Raw genomic sequence first — 16,519 nt, 5'->3', positions numbered from 1 at the left:
ATTTTGGCTATATTTAAGTCACTTAATCAGACGACAGCACTGGTTCGAGGGCATTCGCTACGTCAATCGATAGCTCTGGCGATATTTCGACTACGCAGCCTAGACTCGTCAAGAAGCAACCTTGCAACAGGAAAAGTGCAGTGAAAATTACAAAAATAGCTGTTTAAAACTAAATTTGTTGTACAAATATTATTCATAAGTTATATTTAAGCCTTGAGGTATGTGCCGTTGATGTGTATGAAGGGAAAATCGCGCTATAAACCCATAAAATTTGGGCGCAAAAAACTGGGTGCTGCTGAGACGTGTATGTGTGTGTGAGTGTTGCGTGTATATATGTGTGTGTGTATGGCCGTTTGGCTGTGTGTGTGTGTCATGCTCGTACGCAAGCAAAAAGTATCGGATGGCAAAATCGAGAAACTTTCTTATTGACGATAGCCGAGAAAGAAGAAGAAGCAGCTCAGCGCTGACATTTAATTAAAAGGGCAGGAAAAAATTTCGGCAAGAAGTGAAATAAACGAACGATATGTTATTGCAGAGGATCAAGAAGAGAAAGCGTTAGCCAGAAGTCAAGAGTGCACACAAAACTCGCGAGGAGCCGTTGTCTGTGCGCCAGAGGTCATCTTAAAAATACATTTTCGGGCGTGTGTGCCCCCCGAGCACGATTTAACCCCCCGCCCAGATTAGCCCAGACCAACGCAAGTAGCCCCAAAACCTTAAGGAAAATTAAGACGGCAACCAGTATCAACATCCCGCCACAGAATGATTCTCGAGAACTCCGACAAGCTTAAGGATTGGTTGAGCGTCGTCCTGGAGCCACTGTAAGTCCTGGCAAAAAGAAAATTAATGTAAATTATTGATTTTAAATTTTGCTTACAGCTGCGATGCAGACTCCTCGGCTTTGGCGCGCTATGTCATCGCGTTGCTCAAGAAGGACAAATCGGATAAGGACCTCAAGCGGATCATGATCGAACAGCTGGATGTCTTCCTGTCCGAGGAGACGACGCGCTTCGTAGAGCGCCTCTTCGATGCCATTGCCAGCGAGGAGTACCTGACGGTGCCAGCCGCCCCCCTGATAGCGCCTTCCAGTGCCTCCGCCGCTGAGCTGGATCTCGACCAGGAACTGGCCCTGGCCATTGACGGGGCCCAGGACGATATCGAGGCCGTGCTGGCCGCCGATTCCCCGCCGCCGGCGCCTAAAGATAATGTGATACACCCAGATAGCAATCAGGTCAAGCTGGATCAGGTCAGCCACGATGCCAGGGAAGCCGAAGCGCTGGCCTTTATCAGCCAGGAAGCCGGCATTGCCTCGCACGCCTCTACAGATGCCAAGCCAGCCTTTGATGTAAGTTTTATTGAATCGGCACTTATGCAACTTCTCTAATGGTCCTTTTTTTAAACAGCACAAAACCAAAGAGTCCCACAATCCACAGTCCGCCTCCAACTACCAACACCACCATGTGCGCAGTGCCAGTCCACCGGGCCGAAGCAGTGGCGTTAGTGGGACTGGTGGGGCCAGCGGAACAGGCTTGGCTTCGGGCCATGCTGACAAGGAAAACCAGCCGCGCGAAAGTCGGCGGCGACGTGCTTCCCTGCGTTCCCGCTCGCGCTCCCGATCGCGTTCCAACGAGCGCGCCTTTCGACGCTCCAGGTCCCGCGACCGGCGAGTTAACGAACGTGAGAAAACCCAACGCCAGTTCCGCAACAAATCCCCTCCTGGCTCGCAGACCGATAATCGACATCATGGCCGTCGCAACTTTGATCGCCGGCGCATCGGTGGCAATGTGGACGACCGTCCACGTTTTGGCAACAATAAGAGCCGGCGCTCCCACAGCCGATCCATGTCGCCCGAGCGAAACGTGCGGCGCAACCAGACTTCTCCAGAGCGAGTCCAAGCAGCTCCTGCCAGTCAAGCACCCGCTCCAGTGGCAGCGCCCACGACAGTCGAGCATCCGGCTGCCCATCCTCGCCAGCGCTGTCGGGACTTCGACGAGAAGGGATATTGTGTCCGGGGCGAGACTTGCCCCTGGGACCATGGCATTAATCCGGTAGTGTTTGAGGGAATCAACAACTCGGCCCTCATGATGTCCATGCGTGAGTACAATCCAGATGCGCCTGAAATTTGGGCGCGAGGCGGAGGACCACCGCCAGGAGCTGGCCAGGGACCAGTGCCCCCACCGACGCAGCCGGGGCAGACCACCATTAATCCGTTTAGTGGAAATGTGCGACCCAGCACGCTGATAGGCAGTACTGGGCCCAATCCGATGGGCGTGCCCAATCCCGCTGATTATGCCCGCAATCCAGGTGCACCGCCGCAACCCGCCATGATGCCATTCCCCTTCAATCCCACTGCGGTGACCACGCCGCTGCAGCGTCAACTGATACCCATACCCGTGGTCGATGGCGCTCCCTCGGGTGGCGTTGCCGAGATTGGCAAACGACGATTTGAGCTGGAAGATACGGTGGCCATTGCCGATGTGCCCTCCAAGCGAAAGGTGCCGATCAACAGTCGCCTTGGCCCCCGTGTTAATCCCAACATGCAGCAGCACAACAGTTCGTTGGAACTGAGAAAGGTTCCGCGCGGATTGAACACCATCGCACATTTGAACAACCATTTTGCGAAGTTCGGGAAGATCGTCAACATCCAGGTATCGTACGAGGGCGATCCAGAGGCAGCTATTGTGACCTTCTCCACCCACGCAGAGGCGAATGTGGCCTACAGGAGCACGGAAGCGGTGCTGAACAATAGATTCATCAAGGTCTTTTGGCACAACGACAGCAGCGGTGCGGATGTGGGGCAGATGAACCAAATGGGCGGCGGCGGTGGAGGCGGTGGTCGGAAGAACGCAAGCCAATACCATCTGCACAATGTTCCCGCCGTCCCCACGCCCAATGCAGATAGTGCGAAAATCAGCAACGCCAATCCTCTGACCGAAGCTGGCGCGGGTAACATTGGCACACCGGCGGCAGAACAGGCCAGCACAGCAGCTCCAGCCTCTATGCGTCTCAAGCTAAACACGACGACGCCGGGTGGCGTTGCTGGAGGAGCAGCAGGTGCCGCTGGAGCTGCTGCGGGGAGACCCTTGAATCCGGCTGCAAATGCCGCAAGCCTGCGCAAAAAACAGGAGGAGCAGCAGAAGGCCGTTCACCAGTTGGCCAACGGACTGCGAAAGCGCAAAACGGAACTACTCCAGAGCTACATGAAGCAGATGAAGACTGCCCTGGAACTTGTGGAGCGCATGGACCAACAGGATGCCCAGAGGGGGCCCACCCTGCAGACAATCAAGGTGCTGCAGATGACAATCGACAAGCTACGTAAGGAAATCCAGGCTGAGCAAGATCAGCTACAGGCCCAAATCCAGCAACAACAGCAGCAACAGCAACCGCCCGTGAAGAAAACCAAGGAACAGCAGAAGAAGGAACTGCTGGACATGGAGCTGGAGCTAATCGCCCAGCAGCAGGAGGGCAATGACACCACGGCCATACAGAAGCGACTGGAGGAGCTGCAGCGGAACCTGGGCATCGGCGGAGGCCCAGCGGCGAACAACAAGTCTCCCCACTTCGCAGCAGCTTCCGGTGCAGCCGGCGCTGGCGGAGGACGAAAGCGTCCGAATCTGCCGGAGGGACCGACGCGTGTGGACAGGCGACCTAAAGCCATTGTGGTTACCGGCTTTGCGGCCGAGGAGGCAGACTTTGTCCTGGGGCACTTCAAGGTAAGTTTTACTAAGGAAAAATTAAATTATTTAGATTTAAAAAGTGTTTGTGTCCAACTTAAAAAAATACCAAACTGGGTTTAAAAATTTTACCATTACATAAACAATTATCCCGCATTCTTCCACAGAACTTCGGAGAGATTTCCAAGCATGATGTAGACCGTGAGATTCCACAGTTAATACTCTCGTTTGCAACCCGCTTGAATGCCGAACAAGCTGTGCTCCGGGGCAAAATGTACAAAGACAAGCGACTGCAGGTAAGTGACGAGCAAAGGATACTTTCCAATAGAGGAATATCATGATAATTTTCGGTATGGAACGACAGATTTCGTGGGCACCCGTGGTGACACCCGCACCCGCTCCTATGGCAGCGCCGGTTGAGAAGTCCGCAGCACCAACTGCCATGGCCGCCAGCTTAGAGAACCCCAAACAGTTGATCCAGTCCGTCAGCGAGAGCGAGAGTCTGTTGGGCAGCGATACGCTGCCGGAGCTGCGTCTGGAGGATGAGGAAGAGGACGAGGAGTCCGAGGATCGTTCCTGGCGTCGTTGATGCACCGCCCTGCGCTGCTGAGGCGGCCGGCGAAGCTCCAAGTGGCTCACAAGTGTTAGGAAACCCTTAACATGTATTTGTTGTTATTCTATATCTAACTGCGGAGTGTGTGGCAGTGCAGAGAAGAAAAAAAGATCACAGTGACGCACTCGGCACACTAACTGCATAATTAAACGCTCTAAATATTACTAATATTTTACTGAACATAAGTTATGAATCGCATACAAATACGAATGAGTTTAGCTAAGCCTAAGTCCGAAATAACAAACACTGAAACTACAACTTTAACAGCGAAATGCAACCAACTCCATGGCTCGATGCGAAAAGGCGCGAGGCAAAACATTGGTTAAAAATCGTGAACTACCTTTGTATTTACACATTTTTCACGCTATCCTTTTCTTACATACAAATATATATATATGCAGATATATAATTGTTAAGATTTTATGTTGAGTTAAAAACGATAAAACACTAAAAGAACAAAAAAATTGCAAAAGAAAAAGTCCCCAAAAACAAGCGCAATGAAAAGTCAAAAGAAAAAGAAAAAAATCGTAGCAACGTGAATGCAAAACAGCAAGTTATATAGAGAGATATAATAAATAAAATAAATAGTTTCGTATTTCAGGAAAACAAATGAGTTTTATGGGTGGGTGCGTGGGAGTATTTCCTATTTACAAAAATAGAATCCCGAATCATAATGTTTTGGTATCAAGTTTCACAACTTGTGCAAAAAAAGTGACTGTTAAAAGCTCTATCTGTTAAACGCTCTATCATTGGTGTGACCAGCAGTAGTGTACATACATGCAGGCTGCGTTGCCAACTACCTACAACACACAATCGATATCAGAATATAAAACTACTCATACACTTATCGATGCTTCTCTTCTACTTATGGCGCGATTAAAGTCTTTGGAATTGTTGCATATTTCTTTGAATGAAAGCTGTCTTGAAATGTTTTCGCCCCGTCTTCGTCGCACACAGAAGCTACTGCGCTAATCCCGTCCAGGAAATGAAGTTCCTAAATGTGGCGGAAAAGAACGATGCCGCCAAAACCATTGCTGGATTGCTGTCCAATGGATCGGCACGTCGGGTATGTCAGGACATAAAATAAATATAGTGTTTATTTATCAGATCTAATTTGATACATTACCCATAGCGCGAGGGCTACTCAGTGTACAATAAGGTGTACGACTTTGAGGCTCCTGTGCGCGGTCAGAATGCCAAAATGGTCATGACCTCCGTATCCGGACATCTACAGCAGCTGGAATTCATGGTTTCCTACAAAAACTGGCGTGTGGTGGATCCGCGTTCCCTGTTCGATGCGCCGGTGCGAAAAACCGTTGGTTCGGACTATGAGCCTATTAAGAGAACTCTGGAGCGCGAGGTGCGCGGCTGTCAAGGATTGATTGTCTGGACGGATTGCGATCGCGAAGGGGAGAACATCGGCTTCGAGATTATAGATGTTTGCCGTGCCATAAAGCCTAATCTTACGGTTTACCGAGCCATTTTCTCGGAGATCACAACAGTGGCGGTGCGTCGCGCTCTCCAGCAACTAGGACAACCAGACAAAAGGCAAAGCGATGCCGTGGATGTGCGCACGGAACTGGATCTCCGGACTGGAGCCGCCATCACCCGCTTTCAGACCATGCGTCTCCAGCGATTGTTCCCCGAGAAGATCGCCGACAAGCTCATCTCGTACGGCAGCTGCCAGATTCCCACTTTGGGATTCGTTGCTGAGCGCTACAAGGAGGTGGAGGCCTTCGTTTCGGAACCCTTTTGGAAGATTAAAGGTAGAAGTGCCTTATCGAATTGATAAGTAAAGCTTAATCTTATCGCTTTGTGTTCTTATAGTATTGCACACCATTGACGACTTGACCGTGGAGTTTAATTGGGCACGCAATCGTCTCTTCGATAAGGAAGCATGTGAAAACTACCTTCTACTTTGCCTGGCCGAGCCAGAACCTCGAGCGCTTGTCGAGAGCGTTACCGTCAAGCCTAAGCACAAATGGCGTCCTACTCCGCTGGATACCGTGGAAATGGAAAAGCTTGGCTCAAGAAAACTCAAGCTGTCGGCCAAGGAGACCATGAGCATAGCCGAGAAACTATATACCAAAGGTTTCATCAGCTATCCCCGCACAGAAACCAACCAGTTCTCCAAGGAATTCGCTTTGGCGCCGCTCGTTGAGATGCAAACGGGTCACCCCGACTGGGGAGCCTTTGCACAACGAGTGGTGGAGTGGGGCCCGAATCCCCGCAATGGCAACAAGTCGGATCAGGCGCATCCTCCCATTCACCCCACCAAAATGGCGGACAGTAAGAGATTATAAATTGAATACCAACATCTAACAATATTGTAATTATATATTTTAGATTTGCAGGGAAACGAGGCTCGGGTCTACGAACTGGTGGTCCGACACTTCCTTGCCTGCGTGAGCAAAGATGCGGTTGGTTCCGAAACGCTTGTGCACATCGACATTGCCGGTGAGAAGTTTACGGCCAATGGTCTTGTTATTCATGAGCGCAACTACCTGGACGTTTACGTATATGACAAGTGGAGTGCCAAACAGATCCACCACTATGAAAATGGTCAGCGTTTTGAGCCCACGGAAGTGTCGCTGCACGAAGGAGCCACCACTGCGCCGCCTTTGCTGACTGAAGCGGATCTGATTGCGTTGATGGAGAAGCACGGGATTGGCACAGATGCCACGCACGCTGAGCACATAAACACGATCAAAGAGCGCGGCTACATCGGAGTGCTGGACAAGGGCTTCCTGGTGCCCGGCGTCATAGGCATGGGTCTGTACGAGGGCTATGATGCCATGGAGTTGGCTTTGGCTAAACCCCAGCTGCGAGCGGAGTTCGAATCGGATCTGAAACTAATTTGCCAAGGGCAAAAGGACCCCAAAGTGGTGCTGGCCGAACAGATAGTCAAGTACAAGCAGTCCTACCAGCAGATTACCGACAAGATCACCGCCATGGATGCGAAGATAGCGGCTCGCATTAATGAAAGGCCATCTTCTGGTCAGGAGGGAGCCGATGCAGGTGGTCAGAATCAACCCACCATGCAGACCCTCTTTCAGTGCCCAAAGTGCAATGTGGCGCCTTTGGCTCTCAAGGCAAAGAAGAACCAGCAGGGTTGGTTCATTAGCTGCACAAACTTCCCCGACTGCAAGAACGCCATCTGGCTGCCAACGGAGTGCAAGGATGTGACCTTGCTGGACGAGTGCTGTCCGAATTGCGGCGATAGCCATCGAATGCTCAAGTTCCGGTTCGCCACGCCCTACTACCGAGGGGTGTTCAATACGCCAAGCGGTTGGTACAAGACTTGCCTGCCCTGCGACAATCTATTTCGCACCACCTTCAACATCAATTTGGATTCGGTGAAGAGAGTTGGTGGCATTGTGGGCGAGGCGAGAGGAGGAGGCTGGGGTCCCGGACCAGGACCGGGAGGCGGTGGTGGAGGAGGTGGCTCTGGCGGAGGAGGAGGAGGAGGTTCTGGCGGAGGAGGGGGTGGTTCAGGCGGTTGGGGCAGCGGTGGCAGGGGACCAGGTGGCGGTGGTTCGAGCTCTGGAAGCGGACCAGCTAATCCTTCAGGTGGAAAGCAAAAAAAACCTGACAACGGACCTAAAAAACCTGCAACCAAAAAACCTCCCAGCGAACCGAAGCCTAAAAAGGCTCCAAAAGCAAACGCAACTAAAAACGCAAGTAATAAATCCTCCGGAAGCTTACGCAGCTATTTTACCAGTGCATCTGCAACAAATTCACCGACCAGCGGAATGGATGGATTCTTCGATAGCAATGATGGTTTCGAAGAAGCCATGTTGGCTGCTGCGGATTGTGTAGAATCAAGTCAATCCCAGCCCAAACCCAGCAACTTAGTGCCACTAGATGATGACATTGCCGCTGCCTTCGCTGCCGACGATGATGCCGATTTCGAGGCTTTGGTAAATGGAGGAAATGCACCCGATCAACTGGACACAAGCCTGTCGCAATGGGTGCGCGAGCAGGATGCAGCTGATGAAAGACCCATAACTTGGGGCAGTCGAGAGCGGTATGGCACGGCGGCTCCTACTCCTCCGCCGAAACCGGCAGCCAAACGACCAAGATGGGGCAGTGACGAATGGAACACTCCTCCCCCAGCGGCAACCGAACCGGAAACAGTTCTGTGCTCCGGATGCCAGCAGCCAGCCCGCCAGCACACCGTGCGCAGGGATGGACCCAACCAGGGCAGGCAGTTCTACAAGTGCCCCAAACCGGATGAGTGCAAATTCTTTCAGTGGGCTGATGATCCTGCATCCTCATCTCGAAGTAGTGCCGCTCAGACGACAACTAGTGCATCTTCCTGGGGCTCCAATCGAGTGGCCACATTGCAGAGCACTAGCCAGAGCAGCTATCCGCGTGGCCAAACAGGCATGCGTTCCAACTCAAGCAGCACGGTCACCATAACCCAAACGAAAACGAAGCAGGAGAGGAGTGCCACGACCACAACTGCAGGCGATGGGCAGGAGGTGAAGTGCAATTGTGGTCAGGTGGCTAGCAACTTGACCGTCCGAAGGGATGGACCCAACCAGGGCAGACCATTCTTTGCCTGTCCCACGCGGGAAAAGTCTTGCGGCTTCTTCAAGTGGGGTGACGAGGACCAAAACCAAGGTTAGAATATTATTTCTCCGTTTAAACCTTAAAGATCCAACTAATGATGTAATATTTTGGCCAGGTCCCAGCAGCAGTTCCAGTTCATCTTGGGGATCGGGCAATCGAAATCCACCAGGACGTGGTCAATCCTCGGCTTCCACATCGGATGGTCCAAAAACACGTAAATGTGGCCTTTGTCGAAAGGAGGGGCACACCCGAAACAAATGTCCTCGCAAGGATGACTTTGATATGTAGATGAGGAATACCTGCCGCAAAACAGATTTGCAAGAAGCAAAAATGTATTTTCATGTACATTGCATAACAGATAGATTTAGTTTTTTTATTTAAAAGTATCTTTTGAAAACATTTGATTAAAGCCTTATGAAGCCAAGAAAAAGTAGTGTCGACGAATTAAAATGCTGAATTTATAATTTAAACCATTTATTGGAGCGAGCTTAAATTATTGCGTAGATGAGAAGGATTTGGATCAGGTCTGCGTATCCCCTCAGTACATAAACACTTATAGCGAGGAACGGAAATGTAAAATACACACAGTTATATAAACTTATGTACAAAGTGTTTAAACTATACCATAAATAGCTTGTATAACTTTTTTAAGCGAGACTTGAATGTCAAAGATACTTGAAACAGGTTTAAAATGAAATGTTCGGGCACTCCCAGTGGAATGTCATTAATGCCTATAAATATATATCATATGTATAAGTGTTACTAAACCTAATTTGGATAAACGCTTGAACGCTTTTTACATTGCATTTTCGTTTTCGATACATATATCATAAATATATAATAGGTTCTTTTTATTGGAAGAAGTAAAATTCGTTAGAAAACACTCATACATATTGTATTTTTGTTTTTTTCTTTTTTTGTTTCAAGAAGTTCAATTGTTTTAAAATGTATATGTATAAATAATTGTTAATAAATAATTTTTTAAATAAATTACTGAACAGTTTGAGATGCATTGGAACGGTAGCGAGTCTGTGGAAAATACCATTAAGTACAGTACGTTTTTGCTTAAATTAAAGACAATATATACGATGTTGAGCCTAAAAAGGGCAGTATGAAAACATGCATAGTATCATTTGGAATGGGTTAAGTACAGCTCAACAGATCAGATATGGAGACATATTTCCAATTCCTGTATTTCATTTGGATCGTATTTGTTGGATTAATTGCTTAAGGAAGTTCTGGTTTCCGAAGGGGAGAGCAATTTCGAAGAGTCAGAATGGATTCGGAAACCGAGCTTAGTTTTAAATGGATTTGCATTTAGATTTCGACTTCCGGCGTGAACTGGCGTCAGAAGTAGATCTCCTCCTCCTCGGGCTTGGCTCGCGGAGCTTGTCCGGTGGCCACGCCAATTCCCGTCGTTCGGGCAATTCCCGTCCTGCTGCTCGTCGGTGTTCTTGAATAGTGGGCGGCGGATTCTGTCCGGGTTACGGCGACCGCAGTGGGCGTCGTCGTGGTCGTTGTCGTTGTCTGCTGGATGATCGCCGGCGAGCTTCCTGTTCGAGAGTGTTGCGCCACCAGGCCCGTTGGAGTCGTTGTATTATTGGAGGGCGTGGCGGTAATGGTTCTCCGGTCGCCCAGCTTGAGGGGAAACATCTGCTGCACACTGCCGGAGGACGAGGTATACGGCGCCGGAGAGGCGCTGTTGAAGCTGGCCGACTTGTCCACGCGAGAACTGGAACTGCCGCTGGACGAGAGCGAGGAGAGCTTCATGGGCAGCTTCTGTTTCACCAACGTGGAGTTGGCTTTCGGTGCATTGTTGGCGCTGAGCAGGTTCACCGGCGGCGTCTTGCAGCTGGATGGACCACTCAGCCACTTCTCCTTGCGGCGATCCACGGTTCCAGCGACACTGGGTGTACTGCTCCCCGTGCCAACAAATCCGTTGTCCGTCTCATGGTTGTCATCGATCAGTGAAATAGGCAGGGGATGGTTGGTGTTCACCGGAGGCAGCGGAGTACTCGGCGAGAGCAGCAGGCCCTGACTGGAGAGCAGCTCCATCTTGCGGTACAACTGCTCCCGCTGCTGACGCACATCCTCCTGCTCGGCCTTGATCTCCTGCTGCAGCTTGAGCTGCTGGGCCCGCATCTCGGCGAGCTCCTCCTGCTGCTGCTTCTGCTGACGCTGCCAGGCGGTCTTCTCCTCCTGCTGCTTGTCCTGCAGGTTGCGCAGTTCCTCCAGCTGATCCTTGTGCGTGTAGGCACTGGATCGCGGACTCTCCCGGTAGAGGGCCAACTGCAATTGCAGGTTGTGGATGGTGGTCATCTGCTGCGAAATGATGCAGAGCAGGGTCTGCAGATGGTGCGACACCTGCAGCACGGCGTAGTTGTTCTCCAGCGGCTGTTCCGCCACGGAGCCACTGCCGCTCTTTGGTTCCCGCTTCTCCTCCAGCTCCTGGAGACGGGGCGTCAGCACCAGTTTGGAGGCCAGCTTGCCGCGCTTCTCATCGAAGCCGGCGAACGTTTCCGCCCGCTTGGGCAATGTGGGTGAGGCGTACTGCTCGCTCTGCTTCTCGCCCACGCTGCTGAAAGTTCGGGACACCGGTTGTCCCGTGGCCGCCGTGTAAATTGTGGACGCCAGCTGGCTGATGTCCTGCACCGTATTGAGCACTCTACGCCACAGCTCGGCCGTGTCACAGTCGGCACTGACGAGATCCTTGTAGGAGCCAAAGGCCGCCAGGAAGTTGGCTGCACTGCTGTTCGAATTCGAGCCGGAAACATCTCCAAAGGGCTGCTGCTCCTTGAGCAGATTAAACTGGAGCATCAGCTTCTCCTCCAGCAGGAGAGCCTGCTCGATGTCCTTCTGTCGCATCTTCTCGATGGTCTCCCTCTTGTTGACGCCAATTCGCAGCTTCTCCTCCGCCGTCAGATCCTCCGCCTCGATGATATCCGTGGCTGGACAGTCGAGCACCGCCTGCCGGATGGTCTGGATCCAGGTGTTCTTGTCCTTGGGCGTCTGCACCTTCAGCTCGTACATCTCGGGGAAGTCCGGATTGGAACTGATGATGTATATCCCTCGGGACTCGGTGCCCGCCTTCTCGCGGATGAGCAACTTCTGGAGAGGCACCACACCCGCTTTGTGTTCCGGGGTGAAGAAGGAGTACTTGTTGTGGCCGGAGTTCTCGCTGAGGAAGCACAGGCAGTCGGTGAGCACCACCACCATGACGAGCTGCGTCTTGGCCCTGCCCTGCATCAGGGTGGCCAATCCATCGAATTTCAGACGACGTCGCGACTCCACGCCGAGCTCCGTCTTGCGGAAGGGTTTGTTCTTGTAGATCGCAAAGGATTTCGCATCCACGCGACCATAAATCTCCAACTGTCGCTCGCGTAACTCCTTCTCCGCCACACACGCATCCACATCGACCAGCAGGGACTTCACCAGATTGAGGGCATGCTGCAGCTTGTCCGTCTCCAATTTGTTGTCCCTGGCGCTCTTCAGCAGCGGTTCGATCAGCAAGGGATACTTGGTGAGGCGCTGGGTAACGAACAGGATGCACTCGGGAATGCCCTTCTTCTTGAGCAACGGATTCTGCAGACAGTGCTTGTACCACTCGGCGAAGCTGGGCTCGGTGAGGCAGAGCTTGAACTGATCCAGAGCACTTCGGTGGTTTGCGCAGAACTCGCCGTAGGCCAACCTCAAGCACTGCGCCTGCTCCAGAGAAAAGAAGTCCAACAGAATGTCCGCGATGCTGTCCACCATTGGCTGCTCCCGCTGCTTGAGCCGCAACTGGCGCAGGAAGCAGGTGTGCAGATCGGTGAGCTGCTGCAGGCGCGGAAACATGCTGTTCAGGTTGAGCGAGGGGAAGTGCCGCTCCAGACTCTCCACGAACACCTTCTGCATGACGACCAACGTCTGGCAGTGGTGCTTCTCGGTCATGATGAACTCATAGATGTGCTCCTGCCGCTTGATCTGCAGCTCCTTGAGCGACTTGAGCAGCTCCCTGGGCACATTGGGCGTCCACGAGTCGTGCTCCTTGAGCACAATGCCCAGAACGGGATCTGCACCCAAATCCTGCGCTTCGATGGGCGGCTCGTTGAGGAACTGCAGATCGGAACGTATCAGCGGCTGATCCTCCGGATTGCTGTAGGTGTTGGCATCCGGCCCGTCGTAAAAGTCCTGGCCCGATGCCATCTTCTTCACCTTGCACTCAAGGTGGTGTTCCTTGATCTGCGCCAGTGTGATGGCCGCTCCACACACGTCGCACGCACTCAGTTGTCCCCCGACTAATGACTTCGTTTTCGCTTTGGGCTTCTTCTTGCGGAAGAAGATGGAACCTCGTTTGGGCCGCTTCTCTACGTTGTCGTAGACCTCGATCTTTGCGTGGGCGCGCAGCAGGCTTTGGTTCTCATCCTCGCTGTCGGTGAGGTGACGGGCGATCGCCTTGATGTCCTCCTTGGCGATAATCGAGCTCGTCGATATGCTCTTTTGCAGCGGTATCCGGCTGATTATTTCCGTCGCCAGGCTCCGCTTGGCCGCAATCCTCTCAAAGTCACGGGCCAACTCCGCCTCGTTCAGCGAGTGGGTGGAAATGCCTGCCGATGATCAAAGTTAGGGACTTGGTTAGTAAGTAATAATCACTGGGGTTCGCCATTCGGGTGGAGCTACCAATGCCAAAGCTCTAGAGCGGCCTGCAGATAAGGGGCTTTTGTGGAATTCCTTATCGAAATCGACACTAACTTGGTAGCAGCCCCTACACTTTGCTTCAGCGGTATAACTATTCCAAACAAACAGTTCGTAAATGGTGATTTTAAAGTGATTAATATATTTGTATCTTAGATTTATAAAATCCAATAGTAAATGGTAATTGATTTCAGTTATTGAGTTGCTATTTATAACATTTTAAATGATTTTAAAACCCTTTAACAGAATTGTGTAGGAGATCAATGATTCTCAGTAGGTATGAATTATATATTTTCCGGTTTTATAATTACTTTTCCACCTTATTCATAAAAAACAAACCCACCTGGGGTTATAAAGATAAAAGGGAGCTACATTACTTTTTCAAATGGCTTCTTTCATTCATTCCAAACTCACATTCCAGGTTTGAGTACTTTTCACAGACACTTGATACTAATTTGAATTTGTATAAATAAAAGATTCCCAGACTAGAAAAATGGTTTGGCTACCCAGTTCTACAAGCCCAACGTTGAGCAAAATTCTAATGAAAACGTAGCGTAACTTTGAAATTAGTTGAATACTAAAATATTCAAGGTAATTACCGCTGTTCCAGATTTCTTCGCTCCACTCGTCGTATTCACATTTGAGGTCATTAAACTATCTATGCAACTAGAAAATCTTCGTGCATGGCACACTAACCCAGATAGCAAACCTTAGCATAAACAACCTACCTCCAGTGCTGTTCCTCGCCGACCTTCTCCGCTGCTCAGTGACGCGGATGGTCTCCTGCTCCTCGCTGTCCAAGCTGGACAGGCTGACGCTCTTGTTGGTGCAATCGCCACCGCCACTGGCATCGTCCACAGCTGTCCAGGACTTTCTGCGGTCCGTGTGGAGAAGCAGGCACTGTTGCGGTGCCGTCGATGTCCACATGGCGTAGTTGGTACCAGCAGTGGTGGGCCCTGTTCCCGCGCCCGTAAGATCGGGCAGCGAGGCACTCAGCAAAGCCGCGTTGAGTAGTCCATGATTTGCCAAATTACCATCCTGCATGTGTTGAGTGGTTGAGGAGGAGTTCTTCATCTGGACTACTGTTTCCCGGATATTCTGCAGCTGGCAGAGCGTGTCCTCGAATATGTTGTTGTATTTGGAGGCCAAGGCTGGACTGTGTGGTGTAACATTGATTGTGGGTATCATGTTGTTGTTGTTAATGTTGCTAGCAGGATTGGATGTGGGAGCAGGACCAGTACAAGAAGCACTAGCAGAAGCGGGAGCAGGAGCAGGTGCGTTTATCACCGGTATGCAGTAGTTCTGACTTTCAATCGAGACCCCCACACCATTGACCACCGCTTCCGAGGATTCACTGCAGTTGGAGTTCAAGAAATCGGTGACAACATCATTATCGCTATCCTCGTCCATAATAATGGGCTACCCTTTTCTTTTTCTTTCTTTTTGGGCCAAATTTCTTTTGTTTAGCTGGCTTTTTTTTACAGCTGGGTGCCTAGAAAAAGAAAGTTTTAGTATACAACGCACACACACACACTCATTGAACGGGTACATGTATATACATACACAGCGAATAGCACTTGTGTATGCACTTGCTCTTTGCTATTTATTGATTTTCCCGCCACCCCCCGAAAACACCTTGTTGCGCGGGGTAAATTGTTGCGCCTTTTTCGAAGGACGTCACTTGTCCTTGCACCAACAACAACAAAGCAGCACTAGCGAACGACAACAACGACACAGCAGTAGCAACGACAATAGAAGTGCGTGGGCGGGAGTGTATTGCAATTTAAAACGAAATAACTGAAGCTGGGTCCGCGGGCGGGGAGGGGTGACTTTCCGTTGCACTTAATCGAAAACTAAATATAACCTTAAGCTAATGAGATTTGCCAGCGTTTTAACATTTAAATGCGATTTGAGTAGTGCTGGACCGGAACACGATACTATCGATAATTTTCACGATCCAGATTCTAGACACGCGCTGAGTGACCGTGCTTTAGGTCAACGACAATTTATACCTATCGATAAATGTTAATCAGTGTTGGTTAGCACTTACCTTCAAATTTGAATTTAAAATGTACATATAACGGAGTTTGTTATAGAATTAAAATAGAGGTATGCACCTTCAAAATCTGATTAAAATTAGAAAAGTTATGGACTTACAGCTCAAGTGAATATCAGCTTCAGCTTGCCGATGCTAGCTTCCTTTCATGTTCAGATTATATATGGTTAGCCTCGGTGGCGGACTTAGAATTTTAATCTGGGGGGGTTTTCGAGTGAAAAAACATTTTTCAGTGTAAATCTAGTCTGTGGAATTTATATGTTAATATCGGGAATAAACTTCGATTACCCAGTCAATTTACAGGTTTTAGTTCATAAAATATGTATTAATTATTAAAATTTTTAATATTGTTGCATTGATATTAAATAAAATTAAAGGTGTCGAAGCTAAGTTAAATATTATATTTTAATGTGCTTGTGCTCGCTGTAAATAAATTACATAAGTATTTATAATAAATGTTCTTAAAAGTGTTCCATGTCATACTGAATAAAGAGAATTATATGTATAATAATAGAGCCAAATATGGTAAAAATTGAGCTAGGACAGATCTCGAATAGTCCCATGATTTCAACTTTTAGAGGGTTTCGCACCAGCTGCAACTGGAGGCTGTCGAACTAAAAAAAAATAAATTCAGATACAAAATTTTTTATAAGCTTAATTGAGCTTACCGATTGCTCGAGGCGTTCGTCTAATCGAGAAGCAAACAAGGTTCGTTTCTCCAACAGATTTCTCATCTCCTTTTGCTCATTAATGACGGAAACAGTAATAAAAATATTGATAGAGGCTTCCAAGTGTAAAAACAAGACACCAATGTTTTTAACTGATACAAAGATACTCCATTGACCATATTTAAGATCATAGTAGAAGAGATAAATGCTGAACACAGACCATATAAAGAATCCGCATATGTACACTGCGTTCTGTACCCCA

The 16,519-nt window shown here is 49.7% G+C and overlaps 3 protein-coding genes across 3 annotated transcripts; 2 read left to right on the top strand and 1 right to left on the bottom strand.

Annotated features, from left to right (window-relative positions):
* Positions 1-94: 94 nt before the first annotated feature.
* LOC108094450 (zinc finger protein swm) lies at positions 95-4,454 on the top strand. Its single transcript, XM_017195028.2, has 6 exons — positions 95-218; positions 536-818; positions 877-1,342; positions 1,401-3,710; positions 3,839-3,967; positions 4,036-4,454. The coding sequence occupies exons 2-6, from the start codon at positions 760-762 to the stop codon at positions 4,258-4,260; spliced, it is 3,189 nt and encodes a 1,062-aa protein (XP_017050517.2). The 5' UTR covers positions 95-218; positions 536-759; the 3' UTR covers positions 4,261-4,454.
* A 545-nt stretch (positions 4,455-4,999) lies between these two features.
* LOC108094449 (DNA topoisomerase 3-alpha) lies at positions 5,000-9,329 on the top strand. The gene is made up of 5 exons (XM_017195027.2): positions 5,000-5,350; positions 5,417-6,050; positions 6,112-6,573; positions 6,631-8,910; positions 8,975-9,329. Exons 1-5 carry the CDS (start codon positions 5,195-5,197, stop codon positions 9,145-9,147), a joined length of 3,705 nt encoding a protein of 1,234 aa, XP_017050516.1. The 5' UTR covers positions 5,000-5,194; the 3' UTR covers positions 9,148-9,329.
* Positions 9,312-15,470, bottom strand: LOC108094448 (rho guanine nucleotide exchange factor 18). The gene is made up of 3 exons (XM_017195022.2): positions 15,097-15,470; positions 14,262-15,025; positions 9,312-13,445 (listed from the first exon to the last, which is right to left on the bottom strand). Exons 2-3 carry the CDS (start codon positions 14,941-14,943, stop codon positions 10,207-10,209), a joined length of 3,921 nt encoding a protein of 1,306 aa, XP_017050511.2. The 5' UTR covers positions 14,944-15,025; positions 15,097-15,470; the 3' UTR covers positions 9,312-10,206.
* Between the last annotated feature and the right edge of the window lie 1,049 nt (positions 15,471-16,519).

The sequence above is a fragment of the Drosophila ficusphila genome, unplaced genomic scaffold (genome assembly GCF_018152265.1).
Source record: "Drosophila ficusphila isolate 14025-0441.05 unplaced genomic scaffold, ASM1815226v1 contig_127, whole genome shotgun sequence".
NCBI classification, from domain to species: Eukaryota; Metazoa; Arthropoda; class Insecta; order Diptera; family Drosophilidae; genus Drosophila; species Drosophila ficusphila.
The sequence above is the reverse complement of the archived record's forward strand: the minus strand, read 5'-3'. Positions and strand labels throughout refer to the sequence as shown.

Bases quoted from the DNA above. Each gene is read 5' to 3' on its own strand.
- LOC108094450 (XM_017195028.2), top strand. From the start codon at position 760: ATGATTCTCGAGAACTCCGACAAGCTTAAGGATTGGTTGAGCGTCGTC. The intron at 819-876 runs GTAAGTCCTGGC...TTTTGCTTACAG, and splicing joins AGCGTCGTCCTGGAGCCACT to CTGCGATGCAGACTCCTCGG. The intron at 1,343-1,400 runs GTAAGTTTTATT...TTTTTTAAACAG, and splicing joins ATGCCAAGCCAGCCTTTGAT to CACAAAACCAAAGAGTCCCA.
- LOC108094449 (XM_017195027.2), top strand. From the start codon at position 5,195: ATGAAAGCTGTCTTGAAATGTTTTCGCCCCGTCTTCGTCGCACACAGA. The intron at 5,351-5,416 runs GTATGTCAGGAC...CATTACCCATAG, and splicing joins CCAATGGATCGGCACGTCGG to CGCGAGGGCTACTCAGTGTA. The intron at 6,574-6,630 runs GTAAGAGATTAT...TATATATTTTAG, and splicing joins CCCCACCAAAATGGCGGACA to ATTTGCAGGGAAACGAGGCT.
- LOC108094448 (XM_017195022.2), bottom strand. From the start codon at position 14,943: ATGGACGAGGATAGCGATAATGATGTTGTCACCGATTTCTTGAACTCC. The intron at 13,446-14,261 runs GTAGGTTGTTTA...GATCATCGGCAG, and splicing joins GGCGAGGAACAGCACTGGAG to GCATTTCCACCCACTCGCTG.